The 23,724-nt window shown below is 36.9% G+C and overlaps 1 protein-coding gene across 2 annotated transcripts in view; it reads left to right on the forward strand.

The window, feature by feature from the left end:
- RBMS3 (RNA binding motif single stranded interacting protein 3) overlaps positions 1-23,724 on the forward strand; it is a 1,498,583-nt gene that overhangs the window by 989,625 nt on the left and 485,234 nt on the right. For both annotated transcript variants that reach the window (XM_032408843.1, XM_032408844.1), the window contains one exon: positions 12,405-12,463. In XM_032408843.1, coding sequence (XP_032264734.1) covers positions 12,405-12,463 — 59 coding nt within the window. The remainder of the gene's footprint in view (positions 1-12,404; positions 12,464-23,724) is intronic.

Consider the following 23,724-nt stretch of genomic DNA (forward strand, 5'->3'; position numbering starts at 1 on the left):
ATTGCATTTTTGTCATTGATACCATTGATGATACTATGCCCTGGCTAATAGAGATAAACTCAATGTCTGTTGGATTATAACCAAAATTGAAATTAGCTGCTTGGGGAAGAGAGAAAAGGCATAAGAAAGATGTCATATGAGCTAAGATCAGGAGGATGAGGGTAGTGACACAGAAAATCTAGGAGGAAATTAGTATGAAGCTAAGTGACCATGGCAGGATTGGGAACTACTATTTTAAAGATTTTATTTATTTATTTAGAGAGAGAGAGCATGAACATGAGCTGGGGGAGGGGCAGAGGGAGAAGGAGAGAGAGAATCTCAAGCAGACACCGTACTGCGCATGAAGCCCGAGACAGGGCTTGATCTCATGACCCGTGAGATCATGAACTGAGCCAAAAATCAAGAGTCAGACACTTAACCAACTGAGCTACCCAGATGCCCTGTGAATTATTATTTTAACAGCAATCAGCACCATCACAAAACTTTTTTGAGAACCTGATTATGCACTTCGGTAACGGGATACAGTGGAAACCAAGAGTGTGCACTCCTCAGCTCAATGCCACTGCTTCTGAAATACGGCCCTCAAAATGGTTACATATGCTATACATTTGATATAGTTTTTTCTTAATACTAATGAGGCCATAGATGATGTCAGGATTTTCAGAATCTGAGGTTTGATATCTTCCCCCAAATAGCAAATGCAAATTCTGCTGCAAAGCTACGTTTTTCATTATCCATTCAGTTGATGTTAGATTCACAGTTCTACTAGACTGCACTACGTGTTGTGAAGTCACAAGCTTCTTTAAGAAATAAGTTTCTTTAGAAGTGAGTTCTAACAATCAAGGATGAATGTCTGACTATACTATTTCCAGTGAATGTTGGTCATTCCTCTCCCTTTTAGAGGACTAATTATGTCCAACATCTGCAAAAGACTTAAATGTTTTTGTGGCCCTATGGTGGGCCAGAGGACTGACTTTTATCCAGGCTTGTTCATTATGTACTGATGACAGTGTGATATCAAGGAGAGAGTAAGGGTTTTGTAGACAAATACACCTGAGTTTGAATGTAATCAGTATAACTCAATAGCTGTCAACTTGGACAAGTAACAATACAGCTAACTTCTTTTTTTTCATCTTTAAAAAATGAGAATAATAATATCAACTTATTAAGGAGTTGTGATAATTTGGAATAAAATATCTAATTTACTCTGTGTAGTGACTGGCATGTAGCGAGTGTTCAGTTTATAGCATGTACATATGTGTTTGTATATAAATGTAGTCCAGTGTTTCTGATGTAGAAAACATTGGCAGGTCCATAAAGGTAACTTAAAAATCAACAGATTTTCAGAGAGGATGCTTATTCACCAAGCTCTATACTGGATATTTTGGAGGATGATCAGAAAAGCATAAAACATTATCTGGACCTCTGAAAAATCCAGGTCTGGTTGAAGAGACAATCTCCTAGAGAATAAGCAGATAATATCACAAAACAATAAAACAATAACAATGATAATAATATTAATACCAGGTGATTTCATGCAGGCTGTGAGCACAACTATTCAGATTTGGGAGAAATAGCTGGTGGACAAGAAAGTCAGAACATGTAGTTTACCCTTGAAGGGCCTATGTTCGTTTGTTTGTTTGTTTTTAAAAGATTTATTTATTTATTTGACACACAGAGAGAGAAAGTACACAAGCAGGTGGAGTGGCAGGCAGAAAAGCAGGCTTCCAGATGAGCAGAGAGCCCGACATGAGGCTCGATCCCAGAACCCTGGGATCACAACCTGAGCTAAAGGCAGATGCTTAACCGACTGAGCCACCCAGGTGCCCCTGAAGGGCCTATGTCATTTAGACAGAGAATCAGAGGCTGGAAGACATTAGTGCCAACATCACAATGTGATAGTCCTCAGGTTCAGTCTATGTCCAAGAGCTGTTTTAGTTAGTTTTCACATTGTTTTATAAAACCCTAAGCCTTAAACTTTGAAAAATCAGGAAATTTTGCTAAAAAATAAAGATTTCTTTTCAAAAAAATCAGAAAGCTTAGCATCATTGGGATCATGTTCCTTCATGGTAACGTGAAAAGCAGATGCCCTTTCAACTGGGGCTGGAGCTCTCCAGTTCACTGTAAGCTCCACCCTGTGAACATTTTGCTACTGACTTTCTTCTTCCCTAGAAATGTTTTCAGAGAAGGAAGAAAACAGAATATATGAGTTCAACTTTGCTGTGCCATTTGAGAGGACCATTCAACACCCAAGGGGAAATATCAGATAATTCTAATTGGAGATTCTGGACTGAGATTTCAGGGTAAAGGGAGATCCAGAGAAGGAAATGTCAGTGTGACACACAAAGAAATGGGAGTTCAAGCATGGTAACAAAAGATATTTCTAATGTAATGGTTCTCATAATGTAGCCCTCGGACCAGCAATTCAGCCTCACCCATGAACTCGTTAGACATTCAAATTCTTGTGCCTAATCCCAGACAATTCCAGACAAGCTGAATGGGAAACTCTGAGGTTGGGGCTTAGAGTTATAAGAAGCCATATGGATGATTCTCATGCATGCTATTTTTGAGAATTACCAGTGGAGTGGATAGTGTAGCACCCAAACACAAGTGGGTTGAGGATTAAGCTTGAGGTACACCCACTTTTGGGAACCTGGAGGAGGAGAAGGCACAAGTGAAGGAGATAAAGGAATAACTTTCTGCAATGTAGGAAGATAAGAACCAGGTCAGTGTAATGCATGGGACCCTAGAAAAGAATGTTTCAAGAGGAAGGTTTTTAAGAGGGCTAACTGATCACCCCCCCCAAAAAAGAGGGTTAAATGATAGTGAGACGTCAAGGATGATGATAACAGATTATTTTATTTCTTAAGAAGTTACTAGTTAATTTTCAAAGTTCTATTCCAATAGATAAAAGCCAGTATTTAGGAGTTAAGTAAAAAACAGATAATGAAAATAAAGAAGTAGCCTGGGCAGAGCAATCATTTCAGAAAACACTGGCAGGGAATGCAAAGAGATGATAGTGTGTAGAAGGAGAGAGTCTGCAAGTGTACAAGGGCAGGCAGAGGGGAAGGAGCCCTGGCACCAAGAAAAAGGTTAAGTTTCAGAAAAACATAGGTGATATATAGGGAAACAAGGGCAGAGACAGTTGTGGCAGGGATGAATGGGAATTGGAAGAGAGAAAAGGAGGAGTGGTGACTTTCTTTTTGAGAGAGGACAGGGGCAGGAGGAACTAGGGCTGAGAGACAGCATATTGAAGTTTTGGCAGACCGTGTGCTCTGAGGTCAGCCTGCCTGGGATTGGATTCTGCTTTTGCTACTTCCTGGTCATGTGACCTGGGGGAAGTTACTTAAGTCTCTGCCTCAGTGTCCTTATTTGTAGAATATAGCTAGTGATAGAGCCTGACACACGGGGTTGTTGTGATGATTGACAAGAGTGGATATGTTTAGGAAGCTGAGAACAAGGTCTGGCCCATAGAAAGTGCTATAAAAGTGTCAGCTAAATAAAACACATCGGAATGGTGATTAGAGAGGTTTTAAAAGGGAGACCCATGAATTCTTGACAAGATGACTTTGCTTCTGATAAAAGAGGTATTTAAAATCTCTCGAATCTAAAAACCACTTACAGAAGACCTTGAGACTTGGTAGTACAGGATTGGGTTCTTGAAAACAAAATGGCACAGGAAGTGGAGTTCTGTTCACAGTCAAGTATGCATGAGTAAACCAGGAGCTGACAGCAGTGAGAAGCAAAGAATGCCAGGTCAAGGGGCAGTAGACCAAGTACAATGATTTGTTAGCGGACAGCCCAGGAAGGAGAAACTAGAAAATGGGTAGGTCGGGGGTTCTGAACTAAAGCAGTGGATGCTGGTGCAAAGTTAGAAGGTAAAAGTCTTTGGGAAGATAATGGGGGCAGCATTGACATGGCTGAGTCTGGAGAACAGGCTGAACAAGTCATTAGGGATTGCCAGGAGGAGACTGAGCAAGTGAAGAAGAAACTGTGAATTGACTCGGAGTATAAATGAGAAGCCATATGAGTGCTAAGGCATGTACTTCCTAAGTGGGTTTTGCTGGCTCTATCAAAGTCAAGGGCAGCTGGTTGGCTTAGTCAGTAGAGCATTCGACTTTTGATCACAGGGTCCTGAGTTCGAGCCCCACATGTGGTGTAGAGTTTACTTAAAAACAAAACAAGAGTAATTTTATCCAAGTAATCATTTTTATACCATAAATTAAATATATAGGCAACAAAGCATAAGGCAGGATTTAGTAAGAGAACAGAAGGAATTTCAACATGCCACACATCGTGGTAGGAGTTTTAACACACATTGTTTTCTTTCCTCTTACAGCCATTTCTAAAAGCAGATCCTACAGATCAGGAAAACCGGGGTGCCGAGGCATTGAGTAATTTGTCCCACATCATAGGGATGGTGGAATTGGGATTCAAGTCCATATTAATTGAACAAAAGCCATTTTCTTTCCACATTAGCAGACCAAATGTTAAAGAATGTTAAACAAGCTGAAATGTGCTATGATCAGTTGCAGAAAGTACACAGAAGATGTGATTTCAATCGTGTTTGCATGGAAACCCCTTTCTCACAAGCTTTCACTAAGAAGGTAGGGTATATACCTTAACTATGTAACCAAAATATATAATCTAAAGTATAGCCCATGAATTACCAACTCTAAGAACCAGCAGCTTAATGATTTTGTTTTGTTTTATTTTAGAATTTGAAAGTATTCATCTTTGGTCTGATGTATCTGCTCCAGGTTTATACCCATTTCTAATTAAAGGACCAACAAACGCACTAACCGGTTCTAATCATCTGCTTGCCAGTTTTCTCACTATATTAGCACTCTAATTCAATCAAACCACTAATTAACCACCAGTTATTTTAAGTGAAGGAAGAGAGTTAACATAGACATGGCCCATGTGTTTTCATTGGACTTTCTTTCTAAAAAGTACCTGAAAAAATTCCAAACCAGCTCTACTTGGGTTTTAAGTAGTCATTATATTGGCTATATTAAGCAAAAACTCTGAAAAAAAATTATAGTCTGCCTTTTCAACATGGAATATCATTTGATCAAAGGCAAATATTGTTTGCAGTTTTGAAAGTAGTTTTCCGTGTCTGCAGACAGCTCCCTTAGTCTCTGGAGTCTTGCAAATAACTAACCACACGTGCTTTGCTGTTGGTGTTATTCTCTTGAAGTGGTGGTTCTCAAAACACTATCTAGCTGTAGTGGTGTCACCTGGGATCTTGTTAGAAATGCAAATTCTTCAGACCCACCTTCTACCTACTGAATCAGTATTTCTGGGAGTAGGGCCCCGTGATCTGTGTGTTAATAAGCCCCTCCGAGAGACTCTGGTGCACATTAGCCTTTGAGGACCATTGTCTTAGGGTTCGTCAGATTGTAAATGTAGTCTTATAGCCGTAGAATTTTGGTGAGACTATTTGTAGTGTGAAAATAGTAATTTGCTAAATAACACACTGGTGTAAAAAATAAACTTTTTTGGAGGAATTGTCTTTATTATTTCTAAAAAGAATAAAAAGCTTCTGATTGCCAAAATGTTGCCCTTTCTTCAAACACTTCCTCTTCTGAGAAGTTTTCTTCAATTCTCCCAACTGGAAACTCTTATTTTGTGTTCTTTGTAATGTGTTATTCTCAAGTTGTAAGTTAATAAATGGCATTTTAGTTTGTGCAATGGACTTGTGAAATTTACTTGGTGTGGATCCATGATTCAAGAATTTGACTATCTCTGGGGTGGGCAAGGGAGGGAAAGAATGTCCAGACCACAAGGCTAAGAACCAGGTTCTAGATTATTAGTTGCCTCTTCTGGGTGATGCTGGGATACTTCTTGGCTTCTGTCATCCACACAGATGTTGGATGACAAAGAGTTTGGGGGTGATAGGTTAGGGCTTGGAGGGACCAACTGCGAAATCATTGAGCAAAGGATTAAAAGGAGGACAGTGGTCTGGATATTCTCACTTCTCTTCCTTTTTCCAAAGCTTACCAGGTCTTGGATAGATGTTATTGTATTAGTTTGCTAGGGCTGCCATCACAAAATATTACACACTGGGTGGCTTAAGTGACAAAATTTATTTTCTCACAGTTCTGGAGGTGAGAAGTATGAGATCCAGATGTTGGTGGGGTTGTTTCTTTTGAGACCTCTCTCCTTGGCTCACAAATGGCTGTCTTACCCCAGTGTCCTCACGTGGTCTCTCCTTTGTGCCTATCTTTGTCCTAATCTATAAGGACACCAGTCATGTTAGATTTAGGCCCACCCATCTGACCTTGTTTTGCCTTAATTATCTAAAGGCTCTCTTTCCAAATATGGATTACATTCTGAGTTACTGGTGGTTAAGACTTCAACACACGAATTTTGAGGGGACATAGTTCAGCCCACCAGTTATTGCTGGCTTTGGCCACTCAGTGGTAGATTGAACTTGTTAATGCTTCAGAATATTATTGAGCTGTGGACTTCTCTTGTAGATGAAACCTGGCTGATGTGGCCCATCGAAAGAATGGCCCCACCACATTCCTGCTGGATCCCTAAAACCATAGCTATACTCCATTAGCATCCTAAAATGCCAAAGAATGAATGAGCCATCTAGAAGTAGGCAAACAACCACATTTGCTGAAAGGATAATATTTCACTCGTTAAATAAATGCAATACCTTTTTTGAGTCTGGTATCAATACAGAAGGCATGTGAAAAATGAGTTAGCTGGGAGTTAATTGACTGCGGAGACTCTATTTTCAGTCTTTGCCTGTATTTTTTGAATTAATATACATAGTGGGTGATTCAGCAAAAGGATTTAAAAATAAATTCTTTATAGAAAGATCCCACCAATTTGATGTCTTCATAATGCATGAAGAGTAGACCCATAATAGTTCTATTTTCTTTTCAACTTTGGAAAATAAAAGATTCCATTAGTTCAAATTAAGCTTGTATATGGAATAATCAAGTGTATCAACAAACAGTTTGACCCAAATGCTGTTTAAGAATAAGAATAAATGCCAGAAAGAATTGGCTGTTCTTTAAAAAATTAAATGTAAAACTTGAGCTGACAAGCTAGGGTAAAAGTCAGTTAATAGACAACACATAACTATATAAAACTCAGTTATGAAAGCATAAAATATAATAATTGGGTAGTTATTACAGAGTGGCTACTGTTTTACAGAGTGCTCCTAGAATGGAAAGAAAATGTTATTTGGGACCTGGCTGCATTTGGAGAATGCACTGGCCCTCTGGATAGCTGGTGAATATGCAGGTATTATGTGGAGTCGCATATTTTTATGTCTAAATGCATCCTAGCAATGTGAATTAGGGGCTTCTCACATTGGCTTAGAGAAGGTGCTGAATGTAAGAATCAGGATACTAAATGTGTTCACTTCATTTATTTGTTTCCCCCAAGAAGTTGAACCCCCTGGAGGAAGTTGACTGTGTATAATCCTGTATCTCTTCTAGCTATATGAAATGAAAGCATAGAAAAGTGAATTGGATTTGTCTGGAAGCTTCTGGAGCCAGAAGCACATGGCACGAGAGCTCAGGTGTCTGTTTCCAGGCATCATCCTGAAATAATCTGATCGCATATTTTGCGACCATTTTCAGATTTTGCTTTCTACTCATGGGTGTCATAAAAACTTTATGAATACTTACAGTCTTGCTCTAAACCCAAAGAAGGGGGAGAGTGAAGAAGTGAGATAACTTATGTTTGGAAATACCTTTGCCTCAGAAGTATTTTTTCTCCAAAATGTATAAAAATGTGTCATTAGCCCGTATAGTAGTTTTTCCTCTAATCCATTAGGATACTTTGACAGAACATCGGGAAGAAAGATTTGATATAATTCTTCACAGGCACATGACATAGGTGGCTTTTCTGTTTGTGGTGGTTTGGATCTTAAAAAAAAAAAAAAAAAAAGCCTAACCTTTATTTACCTCCATCAGATGTTGACTTTGCAGAGCATGGAGAATACAGCACCAGTCATGCAGAAAGTACCTGTTTGTCACTGGGAGAGTTCAAACATGAACTGGAACCAATGGCCCATTAAATACCTTCTCTTGTTGTTTAAAGCATATCACAGCTTTGTGAAATAATTGTTAGTGCAAAATACTGTAACTGAGCCAAAGAATCAAATTCCTTTAACTCTAGTCACACTAGTGGCTAAGTCAGGTACTCTCAGTTGTGTTCCATTGTTTCGTGATCAGCACTGTTGGAAAGCCTTGCCTAGAGTGTAATTAGTAACAGGGAAATCAAGAGATAGCATAATTTGCTTTTTGGTGTGTGTGTGTATGTGATGAGTGATTTTCCACTCACAGTAGCATTATAATGCTTCCTGGGACATAATATTTCGTTTTAGAAAAAAGTTGCTTGCCGAAATATTTACAAATGCTTTCCATAAGAAAGCATTTCCTTCCTTTCCTTTTTTTTTTTTTTTGGCTGTAATAAAATGACAGCTATTTTTTTTTTTTTACATATACTACATTTAATGAAGGAAAAGAAAGACATCCTAGTAATATTGGCACACCATAGGCTGAAAGTCCCATTGGGAGATCTAATTCACTATGAGATACAGTAATTTTTAATTTCCTCTTTAAAAGAGAGCTAAATTTTAATTTGGAAGGTACTTATATATAAAATTTTCAAGAGTAGCTTTAGAAAACAATTAAGAAGGATTTTTGTCTTAAGGGTTTGTGTGCCTGATATTAGACGGTTATAAATGTTCTAAATTCTTTTTCTTCCTCTAGTTTTTACTTCTCCCATACTGTATTAAATAGTGCTTTGTGTGGAAAAAAAGTTTCAGCAAATGTTCCCTTTCTTCTCCTTTTTTGTTTTCTACACTAAGATATATAGTCTTGCAAATGTTTACTTGCCTGAATAGCCCAAATCTAGCAAACATTACTGTCGTTAATAGGTACAATTATAGAGGGGCGGCTGGGTGGCTCAGTCAGTTGGGCAACCAACTCTTGATTTTGGCTCAGGTCATGATCTCAGGGTTGCATGATCCAGCCCTGTGTGGGGAAATCTGCACTCAGTGTGGAGTCTGCTTGAGATTCTCTCTCTCTCTCTCTCCCTCTTCCTCTGCCCTTCCCTATGCTCATGTTCTCTCTCTCTCTAAAATAAATAAATCTTAAAAAAAGGTACAGTTACAGATACTTTGAACCACTGTAGACTGAAGAGACCATGCAAATATGATAGTATTTTACTGGTTCTTTTCATAAAAGAGAAACTCTTGGGATGAAATAGAGCTTGAAGGAGAGTCTGTATGTGTTTGTTGGAACGGGGATGTTGGGGGATGACAAATTTTGGAGGAAGTGGGCTTGTATAAAAATAGGCATGAGGTAATAGACATTTCAGTAGTACCCAACAAACATACAAACAAACAAAAGATTTGAACCTATGGGTATTTGTAGGTTAAATACAGTGACAACATAGTTAATGTAATCCCTACCATTAAAAATAACAATATAAGTGGTAAATGTAAATTATCCTTCCAAATTTCTTTTTTTTTTTATTTTTATTTTTTTTAAAGATTTTATTTATTTATTTGAGAGAGAGAGAATGAGAGAGAGCACATGAGAGGGGGGAGGGTCAGAGGGAGAAGCAGACTCCCTGCCGAGCAGGGAGCCCGATGTGGGACTCGATCCAGGGACTCCAGGATCATGACCTGAGCCGAAGGCAGTCGCTTAACCAACTGAGCCACCCAGGTGCCCTATCCTTCCAAATTTCTTAGTGGAAGATTTAGACAGTCTAAGTATTAATGTTTTAAACTGTCCTTTGGGACAGGACTTTACCCCCTTCCACTTCTTAACCACCTCAGAGAATGCCAAGGACTAGAGACATTTTTATATAGCAGATAACAGGAAGGAAATAATCACAAAAAGAGCTAATATTTAATGAGCACTTATTCTATGCCAGCCACTGTTATCATTGCAGTAAACCCCACTTAACCCTCAAAACAACCCTATGAGGTAGGGATTATTATCATTTTATATATTTGTACATAGATGTATATAATTTTAAATAGATAATAATCTAAATGAATATTTAAATAAATGGGTTTATGTAATTATAGATGGTGAGATGATACAAAGGACATATAAGGCTTACTTAGCCAACCAAATATACCCAGGCTGAATCGAGATTTGAGCCATGACAGTTTGTTGTCATAGCGTATTCTTTTCACCATTATACTATATTGCCCTGGAGTTGAATACCTGAACTCCCAAAGACATGAAGATTGATTAAAGTAGAAGAGTTGATATATTTAGCTTCTCTGTTTTGGAGGCAGTTGGTATAATGGTTAAGCACCGTACCAATCTTAAAAATCCCATATTCTGGTCCCTCCTATAACTTTCACAAATTATGTGATTTTGATCAAGTTACTGATCTCTTAGATTACACTTCCTACATTTGCAAAATGATAGTAGACACTTTCAGCCCTAGTTCTCTCTGATTTATTTAACTATAGAGTTATAGTTATAAAGGTGTAGAAAATGCAGTGGTACCAGGGACGCAAGCAGCTGAAATGTCAGGATTATGCTGGCAAGATATACTCAATTCAGTTTTGGATAGCTTCATCTCAGTTCTGGCTGACTTTAACAAGGGGCATGTAGGTGACTCGTGGGAATTATCTCAGACCCCTTCATCTAAGTATATACAAATATTCTAGTTCCTATTGTGACCTATTGATAGGTCAGCTCATAATGATTTTCAAAGCTATTGGTGCTATTATTTTCATAATGACATTAATTCCATGAATTTCTAGAGGACCCTCAGTCCATCCTTGGTCAAACCATCTGAGAGGTGCCTGGGTGGCTCAGTCAGTTGAGTGTCTGACTCTTGATTTTGGCTCAAGTCATGATCTTAGGGTCATGAGATCAAGCTTGTTGTTGGGGCTCTGTGCTGGGCATGGAGTCTACTTGAGATTTTCTTTCTCCCTCTCCCTCTGCCCCTCCCCACCCCAGCCCAGGGGTGCTCTCTCTCTCTCTCAAAAAAATTAATTAATTAATTAATTAAGATTTTCAACCCAATGAAGGACACTTACAAAGAATCTACAGTGGCAATCTTAATTTTTATTTTACTGAGAGTCTTTATCATGAATGGATGTTGAATTTTGCCAAAAACAAAAACAAAAACAAACAAAAACAAGCCATAAACATCTGGGGGAAAAAAGAAAAGAGGCAAAGGCATTTCTGGCACAATGACATTATCAACACTAGAATATTAATAAATGACCACCAAAATGCTCCAAAGAATTAATGATATAATAAGAGGGTATTGTAAATGCAAAAGAAACAGTGGTGATAGGGAACCTAGTTTATTCTGACATGGAATATTTACTATTTGTCATATATACTCACACTTGGTTAGGAACACAGAATTAAAAGAAAACTTGCCAAACATGTTGTAACATGGCTGAAATCTCGAACATAAGTATGAGTTGTTAGTAAACTTGGCACTTAAATTTGCATTATAATTTCTCCATGTTATGATGATTCAGGAGCATCCTTCATGGAATCCTAAAGAAGGACAGGGTTTTAGAAATTATTTTCTTCAGTCCTATCATTTACACCTCAGGAAACAGGCTTGAAGAGATTGAGTTTCATTCTCCATATTACCCATCTTTTAAAAAACAAAACCTAGACTAGGTCTTCTGCAAGAGATGATAAAATAATGAATATACTTACATGTGTTTATGGTAGAAACTTCAATGTAGATGAAGTACCATTGGATTACTTGTATCATTCATTTATTTATAGCAAACATTTATTGAGTTCCTATTACATATGGTGGCAGGCATTGAGAATACAAAACTCAGTCCTTATCCTCAATTAACTTACAGTATGTATTTAATAGCAAAAAAAAAAAACAAAACAAAACCCTATTTATCTTAGGAGCACTGCTAGGAAATCTTAATATTTCAATTTAACCCTCTCCCAAATCCTAAAAGGGAATTATTACAATTCTCATTTTTTACAGATGAAAAAAATAGTTTTGGAGAAGTTGTGTTAAACTGCTCAGCATTGCAACACTAGGTCAGCGCCAGAGCTGGATGTAAGCCCTGTTCATCCCTGGCGCCAAGGTCTGTGCTTTCTCCAGCAATCCACAGTATGATTTACTTTGATCACAATCACACACAACCCCCTTTCAGCCACCTATGACAGCCTGACAGGTCTATTTTTGAAGGCTCAACCCAGTGATTATGTAGGGAAGGAAGCACATTCTCGAGTTATAAAGAAGAACTGGTGAAAAGTGATCATCCAGGTGTGAAATGGGAGTACAGAGCTTGTTTTCTTGGTTTATTCCTGCTCAAATGTGTGTGTACCAATGTTCATTAAGGTATTTTAAGCATCTTCATTGGGCTATAATAACATGGATTTTTCCCTCTCTCTCTCTCTCTCTTTCAGGTATGGAAAAATTGTATCCACAAAGGCAATTCTGGACAAAAACACAAATCAGTGCAAAGGTATGTGTAAGGGCATCTGTACCATGGACTTTTGCCTAGGCTGTTGGATTGATGGCTCCTCCAAGGTAGATGTCCAGGCACCAGCTGCACAATGATCACCACGTACAATATATGGCAAACCTCTTTAATAATGCTGAGGCTTTGATGAGTTGTATTTCTAGTAACATTGTTCATTAATTTTTTTCATTAACAAACAAAATGAAAATCACAAATCAGAACAAGTATCAAATTGCTTCAGCGTAAAACTAAATTACCTCTTAACAACTTTGGTTTGTGTGATTTGAATGATATCATCAGTGATGCAAATTGATTTCCTATATAAAAATGAGGAACTCTGGGGAAAAGTTCCCCATGCAAAGCACGTTTTATCTGTTCTTTAAAGCTTTCGCAACATGGGTTGACTAGGAATTAATTTATGGATGGGCCCATTGTGTCTAAGCTTCTGCTGTCAGCATCTCTTGGGATCTGAGTTGGTATCTTATTAAGGCTTTTTTTTTGTTTGCTTGCTTCCCCCTGGAAACATTTCTGAAGTTATTTGACTATATCTGTGACTCATGTTTCTTCATGTCTGGGAATCCCACACTCTTTCAAGGGTTGCGTTATATATTATTTGTGAAATCTGTATGGTCTCTCTTGCATGACTCAGTTCTTACTAGAAAATTGGAATGCTTCCTGTAACATATGTTATTTGTTGTTCCTGTAATCCAGCCTTTTTTGTAATACTGACATCAAGAAGTATGGTAGAGCCAAGATCATTCTAAATACTGCCCCTATTTCACATACAGATATAATGTGCATATGTTTTAGGAACAGACACTCATATACTGAAAATATATCCTAGCCTACTTGGGTAACGGTAGTCAGGTTCTATTCAGCAATAAAAAACAAAAAACAAAAAACAAAAACATTGCACGTCTCCTAAAATCTCACAAATGCACTAGGTATTTAGGTACTACAAGCCAAAAAATAATAAGACAGGTTCCTGTCATCTAATTGTTCAGTTTGAAAAGGAAACCAAAAAGAAAACCAAGAAACTAATCCTAACATGCTTACTAGGATCAGTGTTATTGGCCTAATACATGTGAAAGTGTAACCTAGATATCCATAATAGAGATACGCACAAAACACTGTGAGGGGAGAAGATGAAGATTTCTTTTGGGGGAATGAAGTTTATAAAGGCAAGTCAGAATGGATGAGCTTGGGAAAGGTCTGGGAGAAAGAATTTTAAGATGTAATTGAGCAGACCCAGATAGCTGGAATAGAAGAAACTCCTAACACATTCCACATTTTCTTGTAATCGCTTATTTAATTCTCTCTCTCTCTCCAAAGAGACTTAAATTCAATGAAGACAGGACCTGTGTAACCTAGAAAGATTACCTTCAAAGTGAGGTATTGCAGGGGAATGCTTGACTATCTGTTGGGGATGCTAGAAGAAAATATTAGAACTTACCTCTCTTTGTTTTTATATCAACCTCCTGTGTGTGATTTAGAACATATTAGTGTAATTTTACAAATGCATATGTTTTAAACATACAAATGAATTTTGGGTTTGCTAATACAAATATTTTTATTCATTGTAATATGGATTTAAAAAGTGGTTTGGAGACTACTAGTCTCGTAATAAGCACTGATAAATACAGAAGGAGATGAAAGAGGGAGGGAAAGATGGAAGAAAGGGAGAGAGAAAGGAAGGGAGGAAGAGAGGGACCCTGGAACCTCCTAGGGAAAGCATTTAATAGAAGAGTAGCTAAAGATGACCTTATGGGAAGCCCGAGGGCTATTAGACCTTTTGCCTTGAGGGCAGTATGAAGAAGGTGGAGTGAACATGTGGTCATTCTACACACACAAATAAAACCCTCCAGTTACCTTTTCAACATCTGGAGCCTGTGGATTAACAGTAGTGATTCTGAATCACAATCTTCCTCAAATACATGGAGATGGGTATCCTAAAAGTAAGCACTCATGATCAGAAAGGTATTACTGTCACTTTCATGTTTGAGGGAAAATATTATTTTAATGATATTCTGAATCCTATTTAGAGTATTCCTTTCAGAAAAATGGCCCCTGAAATGGTTACCAGTACAAAAGACATGCAGTTGGGAAGAGGCAGCAACTATATTTATGGAAAATTGTTTATAGTTGTCAATCATAACCAGGGGAGTGCATTTCTAAGGTTGGAAGGAAGATGTGACATCATTGAGGAGTTCAAGGAACTGATAAAATAAGACATTGAAACAACCATCTAAGTATTTATTGAAATAGCCAGGAACTGAAGCAGAATAGTATTGGGGAAAGTAATTGATCCAGAAGGTATTTGTGGAGAGCTAAGAGCAATGATACCTGGGGGTCTATAGACAATAGTGAAAATGAAGATTCACTGGTTGTAAGATTTTATGATGAAAGATTCTAAATTGGAGATTTTAAGTAGGAGCAAAACCAGATGGACTTAGGAGCAAGGAGAACTCCGCACTTATAGATCCATTGGGAGAGGAGATGTTAGAAAGGAAAAACAAAATACAAAAACCAACAAACACTTAAAAGGGCTGCAAAGGAGCAGTGTGTTCTGGGTGAGTCAAGAAACAACCGGAAACATGCAAATTATAGTAATTTGCAGTGATAGTTTATATCCACTCAGGTAGCAAATATTATTTCATGCAGGCCATCCAATGCTGGTTCCTGTCCATCTGGTCACTCATCTTTGTTGGCATCATCCTAAATTAGTAGAGATTTCTTATAAAGTCAGTGTGGAGAGAGCAATAAAAGGCATTTATTGACTCTAGTAATCACACTGAGAATGTTGTCCCAAATATTTTATTCAAACAAATGTTTAAAGAATGTGTAAATAGGCCCACGCTGAGCACTCTTTCATTCTCTGTATTGGACACAAGTATAGGCAAGCTCCCAATTCTAGCTTATGGAGCATATACAACTGACACGGCCATTGCAATGACAGGAAAGAAGACTAAGCTATGTCAGATGATGAACATGTTTATTATAGGAGGTTAAATGAATATAAAGGAATATAAAGTCATGTGTAAAATAAATACGGAGCTAGGTAAATATTTGAGATTAAGTATGGCTTACAGTTACATCTGTGGTAAAACCAGACTTCCTGGTTTGAACACTGCCTCTCTACTAAGTAAGCTGTGTGATCTGTGGTGAATGACTCAACATTCCTGGGTGCCTCAGTTTCCCCATCTATAAAATGATAATAATAATAATAATAATAATAATAGTAATAATATGGCCTGATTTGATGGGTAAGTGTGTTGTGCATGGATAACATTCAACAACACCTGGTGTCAGCTGTGGTATAAAATACTGGCAATATTAAACAAAAAATATGTCAAGGGGGTGAGAATATGGGTGATAGATTATTATTAACTTTACATTTCTCCAAATCTGTTGTTTTTTCAGACAAAACAAACAAACAAAACAAAACAAAAACAAAAACAAAACCAGTTCTTGGAAAAATGATCTGGTTTCACTTATATTTATTATATTTATGTTTTGGTGCTTCTTTTTATGAACTATGTGGAGCCTATGACTATATATTTCTTTGTTTCTTGTAAAATAATGTCAGATGAAAATGGTAATCAATTGGGAGAGAATATTATGTTTTGCTTTTTTAAATAATCGGCAGAAATTGAGTTCTTCTTGACCGTGGATTTCTTACGGAAGGGAATGGAAAGGGTGACGTGGCTTTTTCAAACAAAATCACGAGCTTGTCATTAGAGAATGCAAATTGGATTTGGTCTTCTCTGAGACACTTGCTTCTGAACCATTTGCAACTTCGCCTCCAGACTCAGGCTGTGCAATTAAAACCAAATCTTAGGCAGACAGGATTTATTTATTTTTGTGTTTAAGGATATGATATGAATTCAATTTTTCATGAGCTGTTGCACATGCAGTATATTACATGCAAGTTAGTATTTAGTGTGGTGTGAGGAAGTACATTCACTAGTCTCCTTGAAGATGGAAAGAAAAAGCCTCAAAATGAACCTTGATATATTAGCCCAACCTTAGACTCTTACCCTAACTTAGCATCTGAAAGAAAGGCTTTTGTTCCCTCCTTGTATCCCACTCACACCCTGAAGTTCTGTACAGTAGGCGGGCCCAGAGAAACACACTCACTCTCTATTTTGGAAGGGGTCATGGAGAACTCTTTCAACATAACTTCTCGTCTTCAAGATTGTTCTTTCTTGGGTGGTGGCTGTGGCAGTTTTCATTCTGTAAAATATGGCAACATAAAACAAAACAGTCACCGTCAGGCCAAAATGACCAGAAATTGCTGAACAAAGCAGGCAACAGCTCCAGATGGAGAGTAATGAAAAGCAGACCACAGTTCATTCAGATACTCAAATGCAAAGACCAAATAACGGCTATTGTACAAGACACAGAGATTTGCACTGCTTTGTTTTTTTGTTTGTTTGTTTTTCTGCTTTTCTCCATATGTTTCCCTCTGGGTCCAGTATATTTACTAATTTAAAAAGTCAGGGAAAATTAAATGAAAGAAGCCATTGAAAACGTGGTGTAAATCTTCAATGAATTTACTTGTCTCTGCCTTTTCCTGCTTTTTAAGTTTGGCTTCCTCTGTACCCCTCCCCACACCATTTTTCTGACAGGCTATGTGTTTAGAGCAGAGGGAATGAGTAATGGATATTCCATAGAAAGTTTCCATGCCTAATAGCCATAGGATATAAGCATAGTTAGCGTGTGCCAAGCATACCAACTTCTAAGAGTTTGAAATACTTCCTTCTGCCTTTGTTGTCACAAGCTGGTTGAATTATACTTATGGAAGCTTATGTTGCCTTTAACATTTCATTGGGCCCTTAAAATCAAAGTTGAAGACAAGTATCTCAAAGTTCTGAAATCATCCATGGAGGATATCATTCATTCTTTATTAAATGAAATCATAAATTGTTATTTCTTCTGTAAGAAAAATAATTCTGCATGCTCTACTAATTTTATAGAGAGGGATAGAACCCTCCTAGATTGTTTCAAGGTGGGGTGTGAGTGAATCCATTTGGCAGTTCTAGATTCATGGCCATGTCACACATTTTTTAAAAGATTTATTTATTCATTTTTAGAGAGAGAGAAAATGCACAGTTTGAGGTAGGGGTACAGGGAAAGAATCCCAAGCAGACTCCCCGCTGAGTGCAGAGCCCAATGCGGGACTCAACCCCACAACTCCGAGATCATGATCTGAGCCAAAATCAAGAATCAGGCCCAACAGACTGAACCAACCCAGGCACCCCACACATTTTTTTTTTTTTTTGAAGTATTTTAGGTAACTAGATATGAGGCCATATACTTGGACAGCTTTGGAAGTGTTCAATTTCTTTCTCATTTAATTTTCTTCCTTACTGACAGAGAGTATTTATATAGCAAATGAGGGATGTATGGATTTCTATATTAAATCCAATGAACATGGAGGAAGGGGTAGATATTATATGTTCTCATATTTTTATGTAAGATCATTGTAGGGTATGAGGTAGCCCCTACCTGGGTGGAGTATATATGTGTAAATGGAACTATTTGGATTCCAGAAAATAACATACCTACCCTGGGCTTGTCCACATAGAAACAAAGTAGGTAAGGAAACGAAACACCATGGAAAGCTTCATTTCTAGTACTTGTTATTTCCCCAAATCAGTGCAAACTAAAATAAATGTTCTGTGAAATTTATGAGTCTGAGGAATTACATTTTGAGGGGAATAGGCACCTCCCCCAGGTGGGCTCACAGTCTATTGAGCAAGAAGCCCATGAAGCAAAATGACTTGAAAAACACATTTGTTCAATTTTCAAATAATGGGATTAGGTTTAAAAAAAAAGCCAAAAACATCTCTATTTAGACAACTGCATTTCCTTTTGGAAAATGAAGTGGGTGATATTCCCCTGAACTTCTTTTGTGAAGTTTAATCTATTCCAGTATTAATTTTACCACTAATCACAGGTAATCAATATATAAACACATATTTGCTTCATTTGGTACTGATACTGACTTTTATTTTCATTTCAGAAAAGGTTAGTTTGAATAGGAACTTTGCTAACTTCAGTCAGTATATAAACTTACTTAGAATCATCCTCTAGGTACCTTTTACATAGCATTTTCATCCTGGACACCTTTTGAAAAAAAACACCAATTTTTACAGTGTTATAGCCAGAGTTCGGAAAGAATAACTTCTTTGAAGGTAAATGGTCTCCATTTGTTATCTCTAGCTTATGTAAACAACTACAACTAAACATGTTTTCTCCTGTTAAAAATAATCCTTCCAATCCTGTTATTTCCAATTCAGCATATTAAATATTTTAGAGGGTTCTTTAAAAATAATAATTGTTTTAAAGTTTTTTTTGTTTGTTTTGTTTTTGTTTCTGTTTTGAGAGAGAGAGAGAGATCACAAGCAGGCGGAGGGTAAAGGGAGAGGGAGTGAAAGAATCTTAAGCAGGCTCCATGCCCAGTGTGGAGCTCGATCTGAGGACCCTGAGATCATGCCCTGAGCCAAAATCAAGAGTCCGACACTTAACTGACTGAGCCACCCAGGAGTCCTTATTATTATTTTATTTTTATTTTTATTATTATTCTGTGTTAACTTTTAGAAGTCTTTGAAATAAATGTAAAGCAAAATATGTACTTATGTTTTGGTAGTCATACAACTACACAGGTTTCTTTAAAAGTCTTTTATAGCTATATATTTACTCAGAATTTGCTTGTGATCATTTTTAATATATACTGACTAGGGAAAAGTAAAACTATCCACAGATATTAAATATAGTAGGCAATACTGCTGTTTTAAGTATAAAATTATATTTGGCATCATTTAATACTATAACCCACCTTCCTCTTTGCACATGCAGAAATTATTATTTATTTATTTATTTATTTATTTATTTATCTGACAGAGAGAGAGATAGCAAGAACGGGAGCATAAGCAGAGGGGAGTGGGAGAAAGAGAAGCAGGCTTCCCGCCGAGCAGGGAGCCCGATGCGGGGCTCGATCCCAGGACCCTGGGATCATGACCTGAGCCGAAGGCAGACGCTTAACAACTGAGCCACCCAGGTGCCCCATGCAGAAATTATTTTATTGGAAAAAATTTTAAATAATTTTTGTGGAGTTTAAAATGGCTTAAAAATAAAATGGTACAGTAATATTGTTTCCTCCCATAATCTGAACATGACTTTTACTAATTCATATTTTCTAACTTAACAGAAATCCTTTTATTCAGATATTGTTTGCTTTCCTGCTTCTGTGTTTCAATTCCCTATTTTTAAAATTTGACTTTTGTTAATATACATAAAATGCTCTCTCCTCTTATCTCTACTAGTCTATGTCAATTATTTCTTCCTAAATTCACCTTCTCAAGAAGTTTTCACCAGACTCTTCCCATCCTACTTAAACACTTTACAGGCACGCCTGGGTGACTCAGTCAGCTGAGCATCTGACTCTTGATTTCTGTTCAGGTCATGATCTCAGGGTTGTGGGATCAAAACTCATGTTGGGCTCCACACTGGGTGTGGAGTCTGCTTAAGATTCTCTCTCTCCCTCTACCCCTCCCCTCTGACTTGCTGCTCTCCCTCTCTCTCTCAAAAAACAAAAACAAAAAACATTTTACAATAACTACCACCTTTGACCATCATCTGGAGTCAAAGATCTTATGCTACCTTATCACTCTTGCTTTTGTGATTATAATCTAGATTATAAAACTCCTCAGGATTCTGATGGGACTTATCTTCTATTGCTATGAGGAACTAGGACAGTTCAGGGTGGGTACTTGGATTCCAGAGGCTTTATCTTTCTCTCTGGGAGCTTTTGGTGCTGCATCAATGGAAGGAAGGAACATGGCCAGGTATATGTTCTACAGGTCTGTAAAAACACCAGGGGTACCAAAGACATACATATACACATGCTTCTTAGAGTTATTCTTTAAAAGTAAGCATTTTAACTGAGAATATTTTATGAGAGTGGAATTATCCCTTTTACTTGTGTGAAGTTATCTATTTTCACTCATCAGTAATTTCATAAATATATGGAAAATCCAATATGGTAATATATTTTAAATAACATGCAAATTATAATAATGTATAGTGAACAGGTATGTTATACGTTTGTGTCCAATTTATTAAAATAAATGTAAACTTGTAATACCATATAAATAAATATCCTTTCAAATATAGGATTTTAAAACATGTAGATTTTTCTAAAGAAACCCCATTTAGTTCTTGAGGGATTTTCCGAGTGAAGTCTATACCAAGAAAATCGCTAAGTAATAATTTTAGTTCTCTTGGACAAGTTACATAACATCTCTAAACATCCATTTCCTCAGTTGTCAAATGAGGTTATTTATATCTATGATGAAAAAAGTGTTTTCAGAATTACATGGAACCATGTTTGTAATGTATCTGGTATATACATCAGGTAAATTTTTCTATGGCCTTGGACTTGGATTTTTTTCTCATAGGAACCAGATTGTCTAGAGCTCCTACATATCTTACATAGTTTAATGCAATTCTGAGTATATTTTAAGTGTGCAAGGAATGGGTATTTTATGAATTGACACATATTTACTGAGCTCCTACATATCTTACATAGTTTAATGCAATTCTGAGTATATTTTAAGTGTGCAAGGAATGGGTATTTTATGAATTGACACATATTTACTGAGCCTGGTTTTGTCACTGATAATCACCTTCCATTGATGCAGCACCAAAAGGGCTGAGCATCTTTTCATATACCTGTTGGCCATATAGCAAAATTGTGAGTACTTAAAGGATTTTTTTTCATACATTTTGGTGTTGGCTATTTGATAGCCCTCAGGACTTTTCAAGGCCTATAAACCTTATGTCTTTGAGGACAAACATGTTCTTTCACAGTAGCAGGGGGTGGAATTCATTCTAATTGAGTCAAATAGGTTCTGAAAAAAAAGTGCTTCTTTGTTCACCCTTTGTTATGTTTTTCACTCCATAATCCTTTACAAGTTCAAAGGTAAAAAGAAAAAAGAAATAAAAAGAAAGGCTAAAGATTCTTGTTTCCTTAGTTTTGAAATCACAGTGAAGGTATATTTAGTTTAAAGTATGGTTATTTTAGTTTAAAGTCATTTGATTTGATATTTGTCGTTGTTCTTATTGACTCATTGGTTATGCATGTTGCTATTAAAATAGGTATTTTTTTTCTGTCCTTTAGTAAAGAAATGAGACCCCCGGAGTATGAAAGAGAAAAACTCGTGCATATGGCTAAAAGCCCCCAAAACTATAAGGACATAAATTGGATTTGAGAGATGAATGTATCATTTATTATGGTTCTGCAAGTGGCTCTAAGTCAGCTCAAATGTCTATCCATAAAATGTTGGTGATACAAGGTCTTTATTTCATGTGATCATTTTAAATATTGGTGTGATTTCATCCCTGTTTTGTGGAATAAGAGAGAAATAGTAAGGTCTGCATTTAATTTGTATTATTTCTCTTAAGGAAAGGGCAGCTCATTTTAATTAGTAGACGTCCAGATAGACCTATTGGTCATTCAGTTTACATCAGCCTTGAGTTGGAAGAAACCTGTGTTCATAAAGCATCTTTGGAGCACCTTCTCTATGACACTTATAAAGATACAACTTCTCTCAAGAAGAAATAATAAGATGCTGCAGGTATCACAGCTGTTCACATTCTCAGGGCTTATCTGCTATGGAAAAAACAGGATCTAAAACAAAAGATTTTAGGGAAGCAGTGTTAAAGAACACACTGGGCTTTGAGTATAAGGATGATGTGGAAAATAACCACATTTGAGACTGTACTGAAATCACGTGGTAAAATTCCGAGAGAAATATACTCTAAGGTACCTTGGAATTTATGTCTTTGGGGTACTTCTATTACAGTAGATAATTGAAGTGGGAAGGAAGTATGCTGTATCATTGAAGGAATGAATGAAAGAAAAAATATTTTTCTGAAAAAGAGAATTATGTGAGGTGAAGTTAGAGGCTCATTTTTTAAAAACATACTATTAAAACACTATGGTTAAAAAGTTTCTCAAGGGGGTGCGCCTGGGTGGCTCAGTCGTTAAGCGTCTGCCTTCGGCTCAGGTCATGATCCCAGGGTCCTGGGATCGAGTCCCACATCGGGCTCCCTGCTCGGCAGGAAGCCTGCTTCTCCCTCTCCCACTCCCCCTGCTTGTGTTCCTGCTCTTGCTGTCTCTCTCTCTGTCAAATAAATAAATAAAATCTTTAAAAAAAAAAAAAAAAAAAGTTTCTCAAGGGATTTCATGAGGTATTTTTGAATAAGAAGGGGTAAAGGATCAGAAAATCTTTAATTTCAGATATAAGATTTAAAGAAATTATGACTAATACTATATATTTTCATAGAGAAGCAGGTGATGAATTTGAGACTGATTTGACTAGAGGAAACCTTCTTTTTAAATTTTATTTTTTTAATAAAATTTGTGTATATTCACTTGACATTATGATGATTTGACATACATATACGTAGTTAACCAATTACTGTGTCAAGCTAATTAACATATCATCTCCTCACAGAGGAATTTTGTGTATGTGTGGTGAGATCACCTGAAAACTACTCTCTTAGAAAATTTCCGGTATTCAGTGCTGTATTAACAATAATCATCCTGCTGTAGACTAGATCCCTAGACACATTCTTTCTACATAGGAGCCACTTTGTACCCTTAGATAAACATCTCCCCATTTCCCCCAGGGTTTTGTCACTGATAATCACCTTTCTGCTCTCTGCTCCTAAATATTTAGCTTTTTTAGATTCCACATATAAGTTAGATCATGCAGTTGTTTGTTGTTTTTTTTTTTGTTTTGCTTTGTTTTGTTTTTTTCTTTGTGTGGCTGGCTTATTTCATTTAGCATAATGTCCTCCAGATTCATCCATGTTGTTACGAATGGCAAGATCTCTTCTTTTTTAAAGCTGAATAATATTCCATTGTATACATATACTGCAATTTCTTTATCTATTCATCTGTCCACAGACACTTAAGTATTTTTCATGTTTTGGCTATTGTGAATAATGCTGCAACAAACATGGGGGAGCATGTGTCTCTTTGATGTATTGATTTCATTACCTTTGGATGTATACCCAGAAGAGGGATTGCTGGATCATACAATAGTTCTATTTTTAGTTTTTGAAGAAACTTTACACTATTTTTCATAATGGCTATACTAAATTAAATTCCCACCAACAACATATAGGGGTTCCTTTTTTCCCCCATATCATCACCAGCATTTGTTATAGCTTACCTTTTTAATATAACCGTT

The sequence above is a fragment of the Phoca vitulina genome, unplaced genomic scaffold (genome assembly GCF_004348235.1).
Source record: "Phoca vitulina isolate PV1807 unplaced genomic scaffold, GSC_HSeal_1.0 scaffold10, whole genome shotgun sequence".
In the NCBI taxonomy this organism is placed as follows: domain Eukaryota; kingdom Metazoa; phylum Chordata; class Mammalia; order Carnivora; family Phocidae; genus Phoca; species Phoca vitulina.